Raw genomic sequence first — 23723 nt, 5'->3', positions numbered from 1 at the left:
ATTTAAATCCTGTTCCGATGCTATATTTATATCTGATTCTATGTTAAAATGTCATTCTCATGTTACGTTATTTATTATTTTAGTGAAAGGAGATTCAGCTGATGTGGAGAGCAATAAATTCTCAAGTGGATCCGAGCCTGCCACGCCCAAAACGCCGAAAAGTGGACGGTTTGATGATACTGAATTCTTTGGTCCTAATTTTAATCTTGAGGATCTCAAACAGCAAGATTTTCGAGCTAAAGGTAGGGCCACAAATTCCATTCATTGTTAAAACAAAATATGTATTAATATAACCAGTGAAACCAAATACGATGGAATCCATAAAACCGAATAAAAGATAGGAGGATATTTAGACAACGAGGTCAATAAAAATGTCCTGGTAACTATGAAATCATGTAAAAGTTTCAGCAGGAGGGCCATAAGGTTCCCCTGTATTATACATGGGTTTATTCTCTCTCTCTCTCTCTCTCTCTCTCTCTCTCTCTCTCTCTCTCTCTCTCTCAGAAATGTTTATTTTACTTATTCAGATTTTTGTGAGGGTGATTTGAACTCTCCTCGTACACCAAAAACACCTTGCTCTCCGGGAACTTTCTCCAACAGAAGAATACTGGAGCAAAGAAGACTGTTGGTCATGCAACTATTCGAAGAGTATGGACTATTTCCAACAGGTACGCCCCTTTTTGCAGTAGCACCTATCATGTATATTAAAATGTCTAGTTCGTCAAAATGTGCAGACTAGAAAATATCCAACAGGTACACCTTCTTTTGGATGTGGCCCCTATCATGTGTATTAAATGTCTAGTTTGTCAAAAAATGCAACAGTTTGTTCTAGTTGTGCAAATATAAAAACATGCAAACAGACTTCTGGTTGCAAGGAATATTACTACTTTTTGAAAATTAAACCAGATGAAAATACATTTCTAAGGAAATAAGTTGATATTTAACCACATTCAATTGCTCTTGGGGCATTCCATGTTCCTGAAACAACGACCGCAAGTTTTACAACATCTAGCTGTTGCTACATAATTCAGAAAATCTCTAACTTATAAGTATGTTATTTCCCTTTACCGCAGACACGTGAACAGTAGCTTTGTCCAATCAAAGGTTGTGACACAAACACACTCAAATCAACCATGGTGGTAAACGGAAGGTAGACATTCTAGCTGGAAAGCATCAGACTTGGTATTCACGATATTTTCTATCGATGAATCTAGAGGCCCCCATCTGGGTCAGTAGCCAATCAAAATTAGTGGCGAGATATGCAGGGTATTACGTGAAGGGCTTGATCAGATGTATTGAGATAAAGCGAGATCAAGCCTTCTGTTGGAGATGGGGGCATGCATTTGGTGCTCTAAAAATCTATATTATTATTCTCTTTCTTTCCACTTTACTGAAATGATTTCTTTGTCCATTTCAGGCCAGAATACAGCCACGTTTCAATCCCAGCATTCTGATATATTCCCCAACAAAACTTGCCTGCAGTTGAAAATTCGAGAAGTCAGACAGAAAATGATGGCCCAGTCCGCTGCAGCAATGAAAGACTTCGAGGGCTATCCGCCGAGCACAGCCTCATCTCCAGCATCTACACCCACCAGTGCTTTTAGTCAGGTCGATTCATCCGGAGGACAAATGGGCAATTACACGACCAGTCGATCCAACTTTCCTACTCCCCACAGCCAGTTGGCTGTGAGCTCCAGTAATAATAGTAATAATAATGTGTCTGGCTCGGGGAATCCTTCTCATGCTAATCAAGGACAAAATAATGTTGAACAGCAGTAGAATTTATTTATTACTATATGATCGTGTTCAGTATATATCTCTGTTACTTGTGAGATAAGTGTTTTGTACGTGAGTGTATTCTGTGAGACTGTGTTCATTGGCTATTTATAACTTTGATGAAGTTCATACCACTAATTGTTTATTAAGGTCGTTTCGTTGTTTATCGCATGGTTTTTGGATTTGATTTGAAGCAGAATTTGATTGCCAATCCAAATATAATTCCTAAATTTGTTCATGAAATTCATCAAGTGGCTGTTTATTTATCAAGATCCAAAAGGACAAAACATGAATTGGATTGGCCTTAGTGCTGGCATGATATATCAATTAATTGATGTATCACGATTCACCTTCTCACTAGTGTTGGCCTAAAAGAAAAATAATCCTGGGTCTAAAGATGTAGATAGAAATATTTGAGTTAAACCATTTAAAGTGTTTATTTATTGTTACTGTATCTCGCTAGTCTTGTTAGTAATAAGATTTCATGCAACTCTATAGAAGATTCCAGTAGTTCCACGGTTTATTAAAAGAGGGATGCTCACTAGACTGTGGGTTAAGGGTATCGGAAGTGGAGGGTTCCTATAGAATCCTCTACAGAAAGCATGGGCCGTGGGTCTTAACATTTCCTTGCACCCAACGAGAATCAAACCCATGGTTGCCCCTGTTTGCTTCGCAGTTGCCCATCAAACACTCTACAACTGAGCTTTCACAAGCTAGGGTTAGGTTTATTGTGGTTGTGCAACCATCTCTATGCTGTTTTGACCATGATAAAAATGTCTAAAACCGTTAATTGGTTCATGTATTTAGTATACTGTATAGCTGTGGCCCATTGAACTCTCAGACTAGTGAACACCCTTTAAAACTATAAAAAATTTAGAGTACATTCCTGGTATTAGTGTAATATTTAGTTTAATCCTGTATTTATATATTTATGTGCCTTTATATATTTTTTTTGAAAGAAGGGTTTGTACCTTGCTTCAGCTCAAGTTGTACTTCATTGAGATTTTAAAGATTAAATTTAGACAAAGATTGAAGAAAGAAAAATTACTTAAATGTCAAATATTCTAATTCTAAAATATATATTGTTGAACTGATACTGCTGACTTGTGATCCAATGCCTTTCATTAATGAAAATGTTTGTGTTTGAATGATACAAGTGATTATTACTTGTATACAGAAAGAGGTTAGAAATTATACAGTAGTCGTTAATTAGCAGGTGTGTTACTAGCTGTAAAAGATGTCACTTCTAGCGTAAAAGCGTGACTAATTATAATACCCATCACTATTGAATACACAAAACTAACAAATAGTAGTGTATATCATTCAATAGTCACAGTTTTTTAACACCTTAGTGACGTAACACCTAGGTAATGTCTACTGTCTAATTACTAACAATTCTACTGCACTAATGAACATTATGTGTATAAAATGACGACTTACATCCGTTTGTGACAGATATTTTCATTGGTAAAAGTCATTCTTAATCAATCTTTTCTAAATATTCAAAAGCACAAGTGTTGTTAAATTGTTTAAGCGGCATTTAGTAACAGAATGAGAATAACACATGACACAATTATATTTACAAGTCACTATACTATAGTTGACATTGTTTGCATGAATAAGACGAGAGAACCTTTGTCAAAATGTTGCCAGAAATAAACTTTTAACTAACTTGTTCTCCATATAATTGTGTCATGTTTTAAATGTTTGTTAGTTGCATATTTGTAATGATGTAAAAGCTGTAAGATTGGTTGTTGTCAAGTATATTATTGTTCTGTATATAAATGGTTTTAATATCTGGGGACTGCTAGTGAAGGAAAATTTAAATTGCTATATTTGACAGATATCCTCACTTTCATTGGCTAATGGCTAACATCTGTTTTAGGATTCTAAACTTTTAGCCAATGAAAATGGCCCTTCCATTTTTGTTATTTAGTTATCTGTACTGTTATCTGTACTGTTTTTAAGTAGTGTTGATTTATATTCTTGTGGGCTGCCATATCAAATTGTCTTTAAATTCAGTAGCTTCTATGGCAACCAATTTCAATTCAAGTTTGTTGAGCAACACACATCTGTTGGTATTGATGATAGTCTTGACATAAAAGTCTATCATCATATCCTTCTGTTGTGCAACAGAAACCTGTTGTTGTTAGATGATACAGTCTTGACATAATAGTCTATCATGAACTTGATTATTCGGACTGTCTCAGATTTTTTTTCCTGAATACTCAGTGCTAGATTTGTGTTGTTCTATGTTTTAAATTTGGCTTTCCATGTTTATTTGAAAATAACATCTTACCCAACGTAATAATCGCCTGGCTTTAATAACACGCCCACTTGGTTTGGTTTTCCTAGGATTGTAATATGCAGTGTTCTACTCGCAAGTTGTTAAAGTTAGGTTTTAAAAAGGTCTGGCAAACGAGAGGGGTAATGACAACACCTTTAAAAGAGTAGCAGAGACTAGACAGGCTTATAGATCTTTATAGCTGCTGGATCAAATGATCTCTACTGCTGTCAACACACTCTTGAAACTGTAGCCGTTGTTATAGAAAAACCTAGACCATTATCAATATCAGACTCTATAAACAAAAGTCAGAAATTCCTTAAACAACATTCAGATTCCTCAAACGATGTTCAGAAACTTTAACTGACTTGTCAATCAGCATGTCAACTTGGTTTGTTCCAGTCCCTAAAGTGCAACATTTTACTCTGTGTGACAACCCACATGGTTCTAAGTGGTGCTCTTGTTCACTCTTCACTTCTCCTGTGGGACAGATTATTCTAACTCTTATTTCTTGGCCGTTTGCCAATAAAACGTGACAAGAATATTCTTTGGAACATTCCCAAGGCATTAACGGAGGCAGAATTTGGATGTAGACCAATCATGTCTGGAATCGGCTTTCCATGTCTGGAATCCGCTTTTCATGTCTGGAGTCAGCATGAACAATTTTTTCTCCAAGGATCCTGGCGATTATTTCTATTTGAATAGGGTATAAATAATAATGTGATAATGTCTGTCTTGTCTTAAATTAAGACATCTAACTAAACACAATCCTTCCATAATTTATCAAAAACAAATCAAGTGCTAATAAATACCAGAAAGATGTAAAATATTTGTGAAATAAGAAAATTAGACTGTGATACATTATGTCACGTTTTATTTTTGTCTGTCACGTATGTATGTAAATATTCAGGTGGCCATATCTAATCAAAACATAAACGATTTATTGTATAGTCGTGGAAGTTCATGTTCCAATATCTGTATCAGGGCTCTCATTTAGGCCATATTGACCAGTCTTGACTGACTAGTTGTGGAAATTGACTGGCAGGAGAACCTGAATGTCAGTCAATTAGCATCCATAAAATTAGATTGCTGTTAAATTCATAATTTTTTGTCTAAACACACTTGACAGATATAATATTAATATGCCATAAAATTAAACTACTGTTAAATTTATAATTGTTATGTGTAAACACACTCAAAAAATATATTTAAAAGTTTTGATAATGGTAAAAATTGTCACATACTTTGGAATCAGCTGTAAACATTATTGACATGCTGGCAATTTAGTGAAGTTAGAGCCCAGATGTCCACTCATGTTTGATAGCATTTCTTTACAGTTTATCATCGATTTTTTTTTTATGGTTTAAAATACGAGATTTAGCAGCACTGTGACAATTCTTAGAAATCCTAATGATAAGCGACTCACTGGATATGCGAGATTCACAATAAATTCTAAAATTTGTTTTCTACCTAGAAAGAATTTAATATTCAAATTAAGTTGCTGGATAGGATTTGTATCATGATTTTGCAATTGGGAATTTGGAATTGCAGTTTTATCAGTGTCTTAGTGAATGTCTGTGGTAGACTGATGGTTTGTGCAACAGAGGTTAATTTGGTGCTGATAGGAGCTAACTGATTAAAATTAGAAATCTCTGTTGACTAGAATGTCAGAGCAAAAACATTGTATATTCATGACTACAGTGATCATCACTTTAAAGGAAGTATGAATTCCATTGAGATATATTTGAATTTCATTTCCATGCATATAGTTCAAATTCAATCAAGAATGCTTTGTGTTGAAGTGCTGGTTTTAAAAATTGCATGTTGTACTTAAATTCTTCAACATGATCCGAGAGTATGTATGTGGTTTGTTTTAGCGAATATTACACATTTTATCTCCATTGGTAAATCCTATGATCGTTAAGACGTTTTGTTATGTTTATATTGTAAATTATATGTAAATATTCCCCAATCCCCCCCTCCCTCCTCCACTACACCCATAAAAATATGTTGTTAAATATTTTCCAATATTGTAAATGGGTTTCTGAATGAAAAATGGCAAAAGATTAATAGAAAGGGTTTGGTTATGAGATGAAAAGAAATATATTTTCAGAATAGTGACCAGATTTTTTTTTTTGTGATATATTGTACATTAGTGAGCTATGACTTGACTGATGATAATTTGAATTTAAAAAATATATGCTGATAGTTTGCAATTTTTTAATGGTGAAACTTTTATTTTAATATACAGGACATGATTGTATGGAATACAATTGCTGTTTGTAAACTGAGCGGTGTTTCGAGGGCATAAAGACTAGAGAGTCCTAGTTACAACATAGCTTAGTAATTAACAACAAATGTATTCCATAAAAATGTGTCTTGAAATGTCATTGAAACCATTAAACTTTATTTTAAGTACTGTTAGTAAAAGTTCAAATTATCGGAATGTCATTTTAAGGGCAAATCGAGGGAGAAACATGTATATTTAAAAGAATGGATCTTCTGATTGAGGGTGAATTGTGTATATTTAAAAGAATTGATCTTTTAATTAAAGATTTGAGGGAGAGAAAGAGAGAATGCTTGAGATAAAGTGCAGTTGTTTTGTTATGTATGACTTTTATTTTAAACTTTAAATAAATTAATATTAATTATTCTTGGAGAAAAAAAAATTGTTAAAAGTTGTTATCTATTTTGTAGTTCTATATTTCTTGTTGCTAAACATCCTGTAGAATTGTTTTATTAAACCAGTATATATAATATATATATATATATAGTATAATGTACAGATTGTTATGATTATTACATATATAAAACATCCTCCCCCCTCCCCAGTATATATAATATAAATATATATTATAATGTACAGATTGTTATGATTATTACATATATAACATCCTCCCCCTGCCCCTTTCTTCCTTCATTAATACCAAAACAAATAAAAAATAACTAAACAAAAAAATGGAGAAAAAAATATCAAATATTAGTTAGTCCTTTTTTTTGTGTAATATAAATGTTCACACTACCATCTTTCTTGTATTATACTCATCCATCCATCATCATCATCAGAAATATTTTCAGTAAATTTATCATTTGTATGTATTAATGTTTTTCACCAAATATGAATAATTGATTAATTAATTTTAGATGAAAAATGTCACCGATTTTAATGTCCTGTGCCTGAATTAGTGTACAAATTATTCACCTTTTTTATACAGTGATATGTTTTAACATTTGTAAGAATGGGCATTTATACATATTAGATGTGTATTTTTGAACACAGGATCAGCTTGATCTTTACAAGTTTTTATTTTGAATTGACCTCATTGGGTAGATGGCAAAAGGAATTATATACTGGCTTCTATAATTCAAAGTTTTATTTGTTGGTAGGATAGTGATGAAGGAAACCAGGAGCCACATAGACTCAGTAAGATGCTGGCTCAGATAGGGATGAAGGGAACTGAGAATGTCAAAAGTAAATGCTGGGAAACTAATCAGAGGGTCCTGGCTTCAGATAATTATGAAGGAAAATGGGAACTACAGAGACTCTGTGAGTAAGACACTGGCTCACTAATCAGAGGGTCCTTGGTTCAATCCTGGTTTTAGCTGAAATATTTTCTCTGGATTTTCCAGCATGGTTTCTCCTTGTGTGGCTTGGCAATAATCATTGTCCGGTCGTTTGATTGGGTTGAAAAAACTATGTACACTTTTGCATGCACGTAAAAGAAACCTTGTAAGCTAAAATTAGATGAAGAGTAGGTAGTAACGCCGCTGTTTTGGCAAAATTCCCCTCATAGCTTATGCCCATCATCATTAGCAAGTTTGGCACAGAGAAGTATGACGTTAAACCCCATTTCATTTCACATTGTGTAGAAGAAGAATAAGTCCATTTATATAGCGCTAAATTTCACTTCCTGTTGTGCTCTTAGCGCTCTCACAAAGTTATGTTTTATAGAATTCTCCAAATAGATAATTTTTAAATTGTGCCTCTAAAAACTTAAGAAACTTGGAGAGAAAGATACAATGGACCACTTGGCAGCCATCTTTAGTCAGTAGTCAATACCTCAAGCCAAAAATTAAGATGATTTGATTGGGTGGCCATTTAATTATAATTGAGTAATGCTGATTCCATCTACCCAATGCATGACTTCATTATTTGCCACAAAATAATTTTTCCTTGTCTTGTGTTTGAAAATACAGGCCTACATATTATTCTAAACAAAAAATTTCTAGTTTTAGTAAATTGCATCCAGAATTTATTTGAGTTACTGTTTTAGACCTCTTAGTATAACTGTTGTCCGTAACATACCACAACCCCAGACAGATTGCTTTAGGAAGCTTATCTGTAAATGAGGGCTCTCATTTAAGTCTTGGGCGCGTTTTCCATGTATGCCTTTCTGCTGCGTTTTTGTTTGCATTTACACCAGTTACATGGAAACGGTCCCATTATATTCGCAGGTGAAAACACGTACATGGAAAACCTGCCTTAAATTTATAGTTTTTATGCGTTTAAAATTGTCAAATTCTCTGAAAAATATATTTTGTTAATTCAAGGTAAATAAACCATGTTAACGAGAAATGACTGACTGAAAGCCCTTATTAAATTTTAAATATCTGACCCTAAGTTCACACAGCATTCTCAGACTTAAGTTAAAAATCTACTTGAAATTGTAACTAAAATATAGCCCTTTATAAAACTTTTGTTGTTTTAATGTATCAATTATATATCTATGTGCAAAGTTTTGTGTTGGTGGATCAAAGATATTTCTCATAAAGACTGATTGAAAGTTGAGTAAATTCTTAAAGGTGCATTATTCAAGAGCTATATTTGCCTATTATTCAAGAGCTTTAAGCCTTAAATGTGATATAAATTATTAATTAGATATTTATTAACATGACAAAACCATAATAAACTCCTATTTTGAGTAGATTGGAACAGTTTGGCCATTTAACGATTTAATTTAAAAATGGAGAAGCGATACTAAGCCTTGATAAACAATCATTGCACAGATCTTGTTAAAACTACTAACGGTGTCAACTTCACTCAGAATAAAGTAATTTGAATGAAATTTTCAATACATTCATTTTGCATTATCTATTCTCGAACTATTCTAGCAAGAGGCCAGTTCTTTATCTAAATCTTATATAATATATGTTTAACTTAAGTCTGAGAATGCATGTGAACTCGGGGCAAGTAGGACCTATTATCTGTTTCTGGGCTAATGGTTATGGAAAGCTAGTTTAGACTTCCAGTTTAGTTTATATAAAGTGAAGGGAATTAATTAGATGAGTCCAATGTTAAATTTGTAATACACAGCTGCCTTGTATCAATCCCAAAATAGTCAATAGTTTTATTTGAATATTTTAGTTTAGTTAGTCAAAATGAAAATATTCAAAAATCAGTATCCAGATAAATTGTCTTAAAGGCTTGAGGAGTCATTTGCATTTTTATCAAAATATCAAATTTCTCATGGCTTAAAAACACGCTGAATATGTACTGGGATTAATTATTTAACTTTTAATTACGAAAAGAAATACAAATTACCAATTCTTGCGGCGTGGATTTTATTGGATTTAAACTAGGTCCATCAGGTTATTCCAGTACCAATAAAAGATTATTGCATCTTGTTAATGCTCTAGCAGCATAGATCAATGAAATTTCAATTTATCATAACTTTGTAAGTACTGAACAGAATTGATAAAATGATGACCTGGGACCGTATTTACAAAAACTTAAATTAAAATATTTTAAAAATTCAACCCATACATTTGCCAAGAGCTAAAAATTTGTACAGGGATATTAACTCTCAACCAATGAAATGCCAGCATCCATAATATATTTTAGTTTAAGTTTTCATGGATTCGTTCCCAGATGTATGGACAGTTTTATTTAAGCCATATGAGAACTCTCTTAATTTTAGGTAAAAAAATAAGATCCGTGGATTATTTGTTGATTGGTACAAAGCCAGTGTTTTTGTGTAATTTAACCTGTTTTTACCCAATGTTATATATGTACAGTAATACTATGTGGAAGAAAGATATATATATATATATATAAATTTCTATAGGTACACCCACTGGTTGTGTTGTACATTACCACCTGTTATATGTCAGTCAAATCCACAATAAATGCACATAAAACATTCTTAGCTTCTTGTCATTTCTTTTGGAATGAATGAATGAAGTGGGGTTTAACCATCTACTTTTCTGCACTGAGTGGGCTAATGAAGACTGGCATATTATGCCATGCACTGTCCTATGAAGGAAAATAAGAGACACCCTTGTCAACCACTCTAACAATTCAGCTCCTGTGGGTGTATGTTTGTAGCCTGGCAACCTATATTTATATAGTCATAAAGTAATGGGTAATGGTAATGAATTACTTTCAATGTAATGTATGATGGTAATTAATTACATTGCTAAAAATGAGAAAGTAATTGTAATGATTACATTTAAAAAGTAATGGTAATGTAATTAATTACATTGTCAATGTAATGGCTGTAGCCCTGAACTGTCAAGGGCTCCTGTACGTTTCACATACCTCCTTTTTTCTTCCCATCCAAATAACTAGACAGTTGTCTCTGTCTGGATGTCTGTCCTGCATCTGACAAGAGGAAATCCATACTGCACACAGCGATCCATCTACTTCCTGTTCTCAGGCGGAGCTAACTGTATGCAGGCAGCCTAAGTTTGGGGTTTAGGATGGAGGAAACCACACCAGAACATCGACCTGAGACCTCGTGATCCAGCATCTTACTCATTTAGCCATCGCTGATTGCCGTTTGTTTTGGCTGTTCTTAGTACAGTACTTGTGAGGGGAGAGCACTTTGGGTGGGGGTCACTTTCAGTCTGCTACATTGAACAACAGGTATGGTAGTCCTGTATAGACCCATGTTCCTGAAGCAATGACTGCGAGTTTTACAAAATCTAAGAGTTTTACAACATCTAGCCGTTGCTTCATTAGTTTGAAATTCACGAACTTACAGGTACGTTATCTCCCTTTACCACAGACATGTGAACAATAGCGGTGTCCAATCAGAGGTCGTGACACAAACACACTCAAATCAAACATGGCGACCCCCGCGGAGACCTCAACATTAAACAATCCTTGAACTTTACAACCCAATTATCACAGGTAGACATATTAGCTGGAAATTGAGACTTGGTATTTGCAATATTTTCTGTCGAGGAATCTGAGAAGCCCCCCAGCTTGGTCAGTCGCCCCTCGAAATTAGTGATGAAATATGAGAGTATTACGTGAAGGGATTAATAATCTATACAGAGTTAAAATGAGATCAAGGCTTCTACTGAAGATGATATGGACCAGGAACCGAGCATGACTTAATATAACTACATTTGATAAAAAAAAAGAAGATCATTTAACATGGTTTACTCTGAAGTCTGAACACCTCATGTCTCCCGAATGCGACAAAAATATCAAGCGTGTTTCATGTGCTAGCCTTGCAATTGGCTCACAATCGAAAAGGCCCTCTATATGCGATTTTCATTTTTTGATATTTTTGATGCCTAATGGGTGTACTTTTCCTAGATAACGTTCAATACCTGCATACATTTTTTTCATACTCACTGGGGATGTGAGGATGTTACACCCACAGTCGTTTAGTGAGGATGACGCGTGGTTCGGTCCTGGTGTTAGGTGTGGTTTTCAGCGGGCTTTCCTCTCTGTAATAGTGCAGGACAGAGAGTTTCGCAAGGAACGGTGTCTAGTCGTTCGGATAGTTTAGAAAAAGTAGGTTCTGTGTACACATTGGCATGCGCGTTAAAGAAGTTAGAGCCCTTTAAAGTTGGAATTCAATGAAGACTTAGTGAAACCACTGCTACCCAAGCATAATTTCCCTCATATCACACCACTTGGTGTATTCTGGTCTTTATTTGCTCAGTTGTTAAAATTAGGACATTTCATTTCAGTTGACTTGGGAAGCAGCTTGGGTCAGGTTAGTGTTGATTAAGGCTTGGTCATGCTGATCTTGGGAGAGTTTCGCCTCTGACACTGCTAAAGACCCCTACGCGCAAGCGAATTATTTAAATAAAATTAAACCATATGTTAGTCCCGAAATGACCTAGTTTGTGTCGAGTGGACGTTAAACCCCATTTCTCTCTCTCAAGCCATGTTACTACAAATCTGAACTAGGTTGGATAGGAAGGGTGCAGGAATCTTGGGGTGTGGCAGCCTGATAATTAAACATACATTATGCAAGAGCTAAATCTGCCTATTACAGGTCTTTCTTTAGGCCTGAAATGTTTTCTAAATTATTAATTAGACAATACCTAACTTATCCAGGCCATAATCAACTCTGGATGGCATAGGATTTCTCCGATATTAAATAGATTAGAATAATTCAGCCATATTTTGATTTAAGCTAAAAATAGTGGAGCAGGAGTTAACTATGAACAACCAGTAGGGTGGTTGAAATTATTGCACACGTCTTGTCAAACCTTTAAAGGCTAATATCTTCATTTGCAATAGAGTAATTTGAATGAAATTTTCAAATTATTCATTTTACATTATCTATTTTTGAACTATTATAGCAAGAATGGCTAGCTCTTTATCTAAACTTACATAATGTATCTTTAAGTTAACCCAAAAAGAAAACTATTTTAGAATATATATATATTATTTAATATTAAAAACAACAGAATATACGCATACTACATTTGTGTGAAATGTAAAAAACAATACACAGTGTAGCAAACAGTCTGTATCTGTCTGGTAGCTTGATCTGAACCCGAGGCTGTCAAAATTACTTTTCTGCACTAGCCAGACCATGACGTCTGATATAAGGGAGATATTGCTCATAAAACAGTCCTACGAATTTCTCTTATTTCAAATTTCTAATGTCAAGGATTCTCTTATTATGTACACGCCAACATGTACATGGAACATGCATACAGATATTTTGCTCAGGTAGTGGCATTTTTGCTTGTCTGGCACCACTGATGCCCAAAAAGGAACCTAGAACCTACAAGACAAGTCAGTGAGTGGTAGCGTGTCGACATTTGGATACGAGAATGAGGGTCTATATATTGATAACTTAAGTCCATTAGTTTTAGATCATACACATCCAGCTGATTTTTTACCTTGTAATATTATATCATATAGAGATCACAATTCTATAGAATACAATTACTGCTTATTACAGATCATAATTCTATGAAATACAATTACTGTTTATTACAGATCACAATTCTATAGAATACAATTACTGATCACAATTCTATAGAATACAATTACTGCTTATTACAGATCATAATTCTATGAAATACAATTACTGTTTATTATGAGCTTCGTAATGACTATAGAAGCCTAGTCGAAATATCGTTCAGTAATAAAGCAGTAATTGTATTTCGTAGAATTATAGCCTGTATATTTCACTTTAATTAATAAATGTCATTGAAACAGTAATATATATTAGTACAAGAATAGTCCATAATGCAAACTGTGCACACAAAAGTAATGTGACTGAAATTTTCAAATTTTTCTTTTTTCTGTATCTATTTTTAAACTATTGTAGCAAGAATGACCAGCTCTTTATCTAAATCTTACATAATTCATCTTATACAAAGTTGAAAAACTAGTTGAATACCGGTATGGGATATATTTAATATAAGAAAACGAACATGGAAGCAACGATAAAAGATAGAGCAATGGCGGTATATCCTGTTTTATATAAAGTTGACAAAGCGAAACCTTTCCCTGCATCCCATGCCTGAAAAAAAAGACAGTAAATTTATGTTCAGATAATTTATGCAATTAACCTTTTAACACTTGATATGGACAACCCCAGTTAACCCTTTAACACTTTTAGACTACACCAGTTAACCCTTTAGCCCTAGGTACATGTATATATTGAATACCCCAGTTAACCCTTTAGCACTAGGTACATGTAAATATTGACTACCGTATTCCCGTTAACCCTTCAGTGCTGGGTACATGTAAATATTGACTACTCCCGTTAACCCTTTAGCGCTGGGTACATGTAAATATTGACCACCCCAGTTTTAACCCTTTAGCAATGGGTACATGTATATATTGACTACCCCAGTTAATCCTTTAGCAATGGATACATGTAAATATTGACTAACCCAGTTCCCTGAAGAAAATTAGAGAAGGGGAAAATGGGGTTTAACATCCACTCGACACAAACTAGGCTATTTCGTGACTAACACATGGTTTAATTTTTTTTCAAAAATTAACTTGTGCGAAAAGGCCTTTAGCAGTGGGAGTAAACCTGAGGACCCTAGAAAACCCATGAGGTTGGACGGATGATCCTACTTCTTGTCACGTACAAGCGGAGAATCGAAACCACACCTCCTGACAAAATGACAGACCTTGTGATCCAACAGACTCACGTTATAAAGACATTCCACCGAAGACGAACATTAATCAATTAATTAATACTTACCAGATGTCGGAATCCGTTAATATAGTGGTACGAAATAGGCCATGCCAATAAATATTTACACCCATAGATAATGAACGGGGCAATTTGAAGAGATTTCACCAGTTCAAGATAATGTGTATAATCACCAGGTAATGCCAACATAATAATGGAGGCTCCAGTTACAGCTGTAAAAAAATACCCATTTATTATAATTTTCAAAATATTCAATAAATTAATAAGAAAGAGAATTGGGGTTTAACATACACTCGAAATGAAATTAAAAGACATTTGATGTCCTACTTATCTGTCCTACATACACCCGAAATGAAATGAAAAGACATTTGATGTCCTACTTATCTGCACTGACTGGGTTCATGAAGACGGGCATACCCCATACAGTGTGCTATGAGGGAAACTTTGCCTGGACAGTGGCGGTTACAGCCTACTCTTATACCATTTAGTTTAAGATGTTGTACATCTCTATATTCTTTTAAAAAACAACTTAAAACACATTTATTTAATCAGGCTTTTAACTGACTCTGTATACAATCGTTAACATGTCCATAATCTTGTTGTTTATTTATGATTACATTGTCACTTTGTAAAGTACCCCTGAACATGTTATATGAAAGGGCGCACTATAAATATAATAATATCGAATTCCAACTGCCAAGGGATGTTTTCCATGCGTACACCAGACCTAGGTTTTTCATACCATTTACCAGGAAAGAAAGTTGTCGGGAAGCAGAGAAAATCCAGAAGATAAGGCAGAAGACCCTTGTTTGTAAAATAGTTTTATTTTCTGATTATCATGTGATAGTGATGTAATATTTACTAACCAACAGACATGGCCACTCCAGTTACACGATGACTCAGTGACATAGACATAGCTAAATGTGGCCTGAAAAAAAACAAAAAAACAAAAAGGCATTAAGCGCTGTACTTCTTCTTGGGGATGATGCTCTTAAAAAAAAAGCTTAGGGTTCTGTCAATTCTAGTACAATCAATATAAAACTTGGCATGCATGTTGTTAATAATTGGACATGGATTGACAGATACGACAACACAATTCCAAGATAACAGTGATTAAGTCATGCTCTGTTCAATTTCAAGATTTTTCAAAGCTCAAATTAGTAAAAACTGTTATGCTTTCGGTAATGAAACAAGAACTCTTCAAGGAACTATTGACTCTTGTGTGTGAGCTTGACCTGACGGACACGATCGATCTTGAAAAAATCGCTGATCAGTGGTCAAACTTGACTAAGCTCGGATGCTTGATGAAAATATGAGGACATAATCATTAGTCATGTCTTTGTTAATTTATGTACATGTATAGTGACCACAAAAATATATCAAAGATATAGGTGATAGGTCCATGTAAATGATGCAATTATCACTTTCTTGTAAAATTCTTAATAATAACATGAATTCCCATCCAGGAAATTTTCGATTTATCATAACTTTATAAATACTGAATGGAATTGAATCATTTCTGGATTGATATCCCTTTTAGAGATTCAACTTTCACAACACTGTAGTTTGCAAGTGATTCATGATGCAGTGCTAAATGATGCATCAGGACTTTAAAACTTGAGATTCCTGTGTAAATTTACATACTTGTAAGCGAATAAAAATGGTGACATTGGTCTCTCCAACTTTTTGTTTTTATCCCAGTAAACTTTCATCTCATCATAAGCTGAAGATGCCATAGCAACACTGAAATATGAAAGAGATTTTATTTTAATTTTCTAATTTTGTGTTTATCTCAATTTAAGTATATTTACATCTGAAACAATTTTCAGGTTTTGATACAGTTTGAAATACTCTGAAACAGAAAGTCATACATTTACCAAATAGTTTTCAACTATCAGAATACATGTACATTGGATTGGATCTATCATGAATAAAAATCATTTCTTCGCTACAGTGCTGGAATTCCAACCAGGTGGGTGCTCCCAGACTCAAATTTCAATGCGACACAAGAAATTCATCAACAATTTATGTTCTGTTTTTAAAATCCATTCAAAGGCCTGTAGGGCCTATATTTTCCACACTTTTAACTTTTTGTGGTCAAGATGATGGGAGCAGGTGAGGAAATTTCATGTTCACCACAATCAGAGGTTGTTGATTTTAATTAGCGAGAACGACAATACTGATTAAAAATTCCTTTAAACAAAATAGAACAAATTTACAGTGAAAATGGTTGTAGGTTAATACAGACAATTTAAAAACTATTCTTTGATCAACTGGAAGCCAGTGTAAATCACTGACAATCATAGTTATATGATCTGTTGTTTTTTTTGTTCTCGTTATAGGCCTAATTCTAATTGCTCAGTGGTGGACAGATTCTAATGACTAGCCATTATTTATTTATAGGCATAGGTTAGACGTTCAAGTCTAAAAACGCTGGCTGTAGTTCTGGTAACAGAGACACTTCAGTTTGTTTATTTCCCCTAGCTACTAACTGTCTGATCACCAGCAATTTTAAATCATTCTATGTTTATTTAACACTATAGAAACTTTATATAGGCCTACCAATTACATGTAAAAGTTAAACCTTGGCTTATACTTATAGTAATACTTACTTTTTATTTGCAAAAGACAGCTGCTGCCTCAAAAGGCAGTTTTTTCCCAGTGACCTAAAATAATAAAAAAAAATATATTAAAAAATGCAAGACATTAATCATAAAAATGTCGTTATTTTTGAAGGGCAACGCTGCATTTACTGACCATAACAAGGACTTAATAAGACAGGAAAATCCATGAAGGGCAAGGTCATTTTATTCACTTTTTCATAAACACTTATTAATTATTATATATACAACAGGATTTAATTGAGTTTCCCCCTTCGTCTGTGCTTGATTCTGTCCATATACGTGCATCATTTTATGGAAGTATGGTGCGAACGCAATAAAATTCAGTCTGCAAAGTTCGAAAAAGTAAAACAAGTCATTGTTTCAAGGACTTTAGTCAACCTAAACAATTCTTACCTAACTAGCATAGCCATTTTGTCTGCTAGATGTCTTGACTAACCAGTCCCGAAACCCGTCTATGTGTTACCAAAGCAATTAAGGACTAGGTATAAGTAGCTACAGATACATCACAAAATTAGGATCAATAAAAGCAAAACGAAAAAAAGCAATAACAATATTGTCTTGTTACTTTTGTATTTATCAGTCTTAAATACGTCTAACGATATTCTAGTTTGTAAACAAAATAATTGAAATTTGTAATTATAAAATAAAGGTTATCAAATAAAGAAAAGATTTCGTTTCTCGAATGAACCTGGCGCCGAAACTTTGTAAACCAAAAGCGAAAACACGCGAGATTATACGAGATCATCACAATAAGCGCGCTTTTCATAAAATTAGTTTGTATTAAACATACGATAAAAATAAACAAAAGGTTTGTAAAAATCAGATATGTACGGTATGGCATTTTTATTTATTTATGTTTGCGAAGTTAACCTGCCTATAATGACAATTAAGTAGTTGTCATTGCCTGCTAAATAGTTCTTCAGTCAGTGAAATACCACATGGTTGTGATGGAATTTTCAACCCATTCACTTCTGACTTCACTTGTCATGAGTGATGACATGGCTTTACTTTACAAGTTGAGCAAGTTATAATAGAAACAATTGTTTTATTTGACGACAAACCTTTGCCAAGATTAATTGTTTTTGACTCACCCAGAAGAATAATAAAATGTTTCATCGTTCAGTCTGTTATTAGTTCAGCTCTGAATGTAGGTCTCATTACACTCACCATGTAGGCTACATTCAGGAACCGCCCTATTGAATCCTTGTCAAAAGAGTTTCGACCCCCCAATCTATTTTACTGGGTAACTTTTTACTGCTAAACTGTCTTGTGTTAGTCTGAATACATGTATACAACGTAAAAGAACATTTTAGTGAGAAAATAAGACCTTGCTTACCTTGCTAGAGTCAGTATGTGCAACACAATAACATGCTGTTAAAAATATGTCCCCTTCTGCTAAATGGCTTGACAGAAGCCATTGAAATCTAAATATAGGATAACGCACAAATTTATGTAACTCGGCCATATAAGACGAACCATATGTATTGTTAGTCACAAAATGATCTATTTTGTGTTGAGTGGACATTAAACCCCATTTCTCTGTCTCTCTATTCTCTTATTAGCCACCAAGTGAAGCTGCAAAATCACTATCTCATTACACCTTATTTAAATGACAGTCACATTTGGCACTGGTGACGGGTTGGGTCCTTAAACATCCATTTGAGCCAGATCTTAGAGCTTGTCAACCTTTCAGCTCACACATTGTGGTGTACATACAGTGTGTAAATACTTCGCTAAGTCGACTCTTAATATCTGTTCCTCTGAATCACTGATCATTTCTGAACTTTTTTTTTTTTTAAATTACAGATGCCTTCAGATCAGATCACGTATTCAGAAAAATATTTTGATGAATATTTTGAATACAGGTAAGTGGATTTAACTACAATCTCTTTTACATTTCTGTGTACAGGGTTTATGAGGTCATAAAAAATATCTTTTTCATTAGGGGAGCTATAGGACTCATTTAGTTGCCACTTGAAAATATGTTTGGTGTCATGCCACTGTTGCTGGAACTATTGCAGATTTTTGGGGGAGGTGGGTGGCCAATTGATCTAAAGTCTAAGGCGTCAAATGGCATGGTTATGGTTCCCAGCTTGTATATGACAAGGAATAGTGTCAACTGGCCAACCTTGCATGTTTACCGGGTCCTCTGATTTCTTCTTCCTTTCAAATTATTGGGGGAGGTTGGGTGCATTTAATTCATTTGGCTCTTGATGTAATTTTTCCATACATGTATTTACCACTGTACAAAATTTTAATGTTTATTTTTCTAGACATGTCATATTGCCATCTGATATTGCAAAAAATGTTCCCAGAAATCATTTGATGACAGAAACAGAGTGGAGAAATTTGGGGGTTCAGCAGTCGCCAGGGTGGATTCATTATATGGTACATTCACCAGGTAAGTAAGACTGGTCTTTAGAATAAAGAAGCCTAGCTGAAAAGTCGCTCAGTAATAAGCAGTAAGCGCCTAGTTGTTAGGATGTAAAAAAAAACTTGTGAGATCCCATTATTGGTAATGCATGTTAAAGATTCCTTGATAGGTGGAAGTTGAATGGCAACCCCTTTAGCACTTTAACTACCTTATGCTCCAATCACATGGATAGCTTTGACTCACCCAAGACCTAGTATCAGTCCTAGAATTCAGAGAGGTATTTACATATTTCGGGTGGTTTGACATGGTCTAAGCCACTGTAGTTTTGGGCTGTTCAACCAAAGATATAGCGGTATGAACCATGATTTTCATATCGACTGTATATGGAAAATGACTGAAACTAGATCTGACCCATCGGTCATTTTGCATGATGGAAAAATAGCTGATTTTTCAAACCCCAATTTTCAAATATGGTTACAATTGACCTCCGCTATGTAATTATAAAATTCTGTGGCCTGTACAGAATAATGCGCATGTATAGATAGAATAAATAGAAGCCACACAATGACTGACAGTGAAAATTTTGAATTGGAAGTCCTGGTATGAACTATATCACTTTTCTCTAATTGTTTCAGGAATCCAGGGTAGTCAACTGCTAAGGGGGTTAAACAAAGTTATATTTATTAAAGTATTTAAAATCAATTGCACAAATTTATTTTTCAGAACCACATGTGTTATTGTTTCGACGACCATTACCTGCAAAACCACAAGCACCAGCTCAACTACAGACAATAGCAAGTCATGGGTGAAATAACGACCAGAATTAATTATTGTCATTGACTAACACTAAGACATTTAATATGGTATCATCAACAATCATACCAGTTTCTTGTTACAGCTTGAATTATTGTCATTAGGAAGTTGTTACGTTACAGAATAACTCATTTTAAAATGGCAGTTGTTACCAACCTAACATTGGTCATTTTGCATTCTTTTAACTATAGACCTGTCTTATATAGTAATATTAATTTATGTTGCAGTGTTTTAGTAAAATGTTGCTTTTTTATAGAAACTATGTTATAGATGGATATTTGTTGCTAAGGTTGTGAATTAAACCGACACATAAGATCTTAGGCACTGTCCTTATCAGAATTTTTGGAATTTTGCAATTTTGTTGGTAAATGTTGAAGTTGTTGATCGTCATTTGAATTTATAGGGTAATATCCCCTTTTTTTTTTCGGCTAGATTGTTTAATACTAGCGGATGGCCCGGGACAGCCCTAGAGTAACTGCCAATCCTGAACAGACAGACAACGACAGTCACAAATATTAGAATAGATTTAATTAAGAAAACAAAAGCAAAATATCACAATGTTTGGATTTAATTGGATAAAGAGCCATATCAGAATATCTTTCCCAACACTCTTTGGTGATGTTGGCTTATTTACGGACAATGCTGATTGTTATGAAATTATCATTGCTTCATATCTTTGTAAATATTGAACGGGTTTTGGACTAATATTCTATTTTGAAATTCATCTTTCATGATATTGTAGTTTCTAAGGGATTCAAAATCTCTCAAATGACGACCACCAACTTTAAATGTTGATATTTTATAAGATATTAACATGCAGTTATTACCTTTAAAGGGTATGTCTGTTCAGTTTATTAACATTTTAGGGTTGTTATTAAATGTTAAATGTTCATTTTGGCTCTTTTTAAAACTGGATAAGCAATGGATTTTCCCAGTCAATTTATTTATGTTTAGAAATTTTAATATTTTAGAATTAAAAATTTGACTTTCATTAAGTTCCTGTGCATTTTGGATCTTAACATGGATTACAAAACATATCAGCCATATTCTTATGAGGAATTTATTGCGCCTGGATTGGTTTTATGATAAATTTCATGCTTTTGTAGAGTTATAATTTATTTAAAGTGGATTTGGTTTTAAATTGAAGTACATGCTTTTTGTAGATCTAGAGTTATAACTTATTTATAACAGGATTTAAAGCATATTCTAGTCTATGATTCAGATAATGCTCGTTTTATAATTTAATGTACTACTTGACTCACTTTTTATGCTTTCTGTTCCCAAACATACTGAATTATCCCCCTTTAGTCTTCAGACTTGGCGACACAACTTCTTATTTTATTTGTTTGTTAATTTTTCTCCCAGATTTGTGCCATCAGCTGTTCAAGTTATTTTTTAATTAAATATTCTATTTCTGTGTTCTTTCTGGTTACAATCATCATGAATTATCTCCCTTTAGTCTTCAGCATAAAATTGGTTTGGGTGAGCCTATTATCACGCCAGCTGAGGAGGTCCCACACAATGAGTTAAACACAAGAATTAGTTACACACCACTTTCTAGACCTGTGATTCTTTGTGTCAAATGCAGCTTTATAACTTTTCCTAACAGTTAAACCAAACCCAGAATTCCAGATAATGAATTCTCCGCGTGGAAATGACCCTGCCCCTAATCGCACTGGTAAGGCCCTACTCACCACAAGGATTAGGTATACACCCATTTCTAGGCAAATGCTCTTTTGTGAAATGAGGGCTTTGTCTCTTTCCCAGAATTCCACACTGACGGATTTTCCATATGGAAATGAACTCCCGACAGACCTAAATATAGACAGCATCAATTTATTTGTTTTAATTAAATTGTTACATTTCCATCTTTATACAGCTGGCTGTTTTTATTATTTTAACTTGAAGGCATTTCATCCAATCATCTTTAAATCTTGTTCTTGTTCAATCAAAAATAAAGTTATTATTCTCAGATATCTATTGTTCATTAGTATTAATAATAATGTTGTTTATCCACAAGGGTTTAGCTCAAGGAGCCACATTGGCTCAGTAAGATGTAGGCTCGCTAACCTGGAGGTCCTCAATGGGTTGGCTGGAAAAGTCCATCTTGATTTTCTGGCGTGGTTGTCAGTCTTGGAGGATGGCCGGGCAAGGGACAATGTATAGTTGTTCGAATGGTACAGAAAACCGAGGTCAACATTGGCGTGCATGTAAAAGAACCCTTGGCAGATGGCCGGGCAAGGGACAATGTATAGTTGTTCGAATGGTACAGAAAACCGAGGTCAACATTGGCGTGCATGTAAAAGAACCCTTGGCAGATGGAATTTGATATAAGAGTGGACCGTAGTGCCATTGTCCGGGTAAAATTTCTCTCGTAGCACACTGCATGGCATATGCCCACCTTCATTAGCTCCCTCAGAGCAGAACAGTGGGATGTTAAACCCCATTTCATTTCTGTTGAGCTCAAAGCATGATACAATTACAGGTAAAACCTGATTGCCTCCACTTGCCCATGAACTCTTTTAAATCTAACCAAGAGTCCTCAAACAGTTTTTTATACGCCCACATGAAAATGTGGGGTATATTGTCTCCGTCTGTGTACGTCCGTCCACAATTGTTTGTGAAAAGTCTACAGGTCACAATTTTTATCCGATTTCAATGAAACTTGAAATATAGGTTTATCACCCTAAGATCTCTGTTCCTTTTGATATTGGCATGTATCGGACTGTAACTTCATGGATTATGGCCCTGATTGTACGAAAAATCACGTTTTTAGCTTGTGAACACTGTAGAGGTCACAATTTTTATCCGATTTAGTTTAAACTTGAAATGTATGATTATAACCCAAAGATCTCGGTTCCTTTCGATATTCGCGCATATCGGACCATAACTTCCTGAATTATGGCCCCTGATTGTACGAAAAATCGTGTTTTTAGCTTGTGGACCCTATAGAGGTCATAATTTTTATCCGATTTAAAAAAACGTATTATTATATCACCGGTAAAATCTAAGGACGGCTGATATCGAATTTCGTGAAAATCGTCCCAAAACTGACAGACAAAATGGCCGTCCTCCGTTCTCAAATAGGGTAAAAATATGGTATATCAAGGTTGTGAACCTACAGGTCACAATTTTAATCCTACTTTGATGAATCTTGAAATCTAAGTTTATAACCCAAAGATCTCGGTTCCTTTCGATATTCGCACATATCGGAACGTAACTTCCTGAATTATGGCCCCTGATTGTACGAAAAATTGCGATTTTAGCTTGTGGACCAAATAGAGGTCATAAATTTTATCCGATTGAGAAAAACTTATTATTATATCACCGTTAAACCCTAAGGATGACTGAGTTCGAATTTCGTGAAAATCGGCCCAAAACTGACAGACAAAATGGCCGCCCTTCGTTCTCAAATAGCGTAAAAACATGGTATATCAATGTTGTGGACCCTATAGAGGTCACAATTTTTATCACATTGT

General features: G+C 34.4%; 2 protein-coding genes across 3 annotated transcripts in view; one reads left to right on the top strand and one right to left on the bottom strand.

The window, feature by feature from the left end:
- The window catches only part of LOC126829847 (protein capicua homolog), a 43990-nt gene extending 33788 nt beyond the window's left edge, over window positions 1-10202 (top strand). For both annotated transcript variants that reach the window (XM_056102723.1, XM_056102722.1), the window contains exons 16-18: window positions 84-242; window positions 528-668; window positions 1418-10202. In XM_056102723.1, the coding sequence (XP_055958698.1) occupies window positions 84-242; window positions 528-668; window positions 1418-1779 (662 nt within the window). In that variant the 3' untranslated portion in view covers window positions 1780-10202. The remainder of the gene's footprint in view (window positions 1-83; window positions 243-527; window positions 669-1417) is intronic.
- A 2481-nt stretch (window positions 10203-12683) lies between these two features.
- Window positions 12684-17552, bottom strand: LOC126829858 (succinate dehydrogenase cytochrome b560 subunit, mitochondrial). The gene is made up of 6 exons (XM_050560025.2): window positions 17451-17552; window positions 17046-17099; window positions 16078-16176; window positions 15300-15361; window positions 14482-14645; window positions 12684-13785 (listed from the first exon to the last, which is right to left on the bottom strand). Exons 1-6 carry the CDS (start codon window positions 17465-17467, stop codon window positions 13678-13680), a joined length of 504 nt encoding a protein of 167 aa, XP_050415982.1. The 5' UTR covers window positions 17468-17552; the 3' UTR covers window positions 12684-13677.
- Between the last annotated feature and the right edge of the window lie 6171 nt (window positions 17553-23723).

The sequence above is a fragment of the Patella vulgata genome, chromosome 8 (assembly GCF_932274485.2).
Source record: "Patella vulgata chromosome 8, xgPatVulg1.2, whole genome shotgun sequence".
Classification (NCBI taxonomy): domain Eukaryota; kingdom Metazoa; phylum Mollusca; class Gastropoda; family Patellidae; genus Patella; species Patella vulgata.
This window is presented reverse-complemented; position numbering and strand designations above follow the sequence as displayed.

Excerpts from the sequence above, each read along its gene's own strand:
- LOC126829858 (XM_050560025.2), bottom strand. Across the intron at positions 16,177-17,045 it reads CTGTCTTTTGCAAATAAAAA|TGTTGCTATGGCATCTTCAG; the intron begins GTAAGTATTACT and ends TTCATATTTCAG. Across the intron at positions 14,646-15,299 it reads TGGAGTGGCCATGTCTGTTG|CTGTAACTGGAGCCTCCATT; the intron begins GTTAGTAAATAT and ends ATTTTTTTACAG.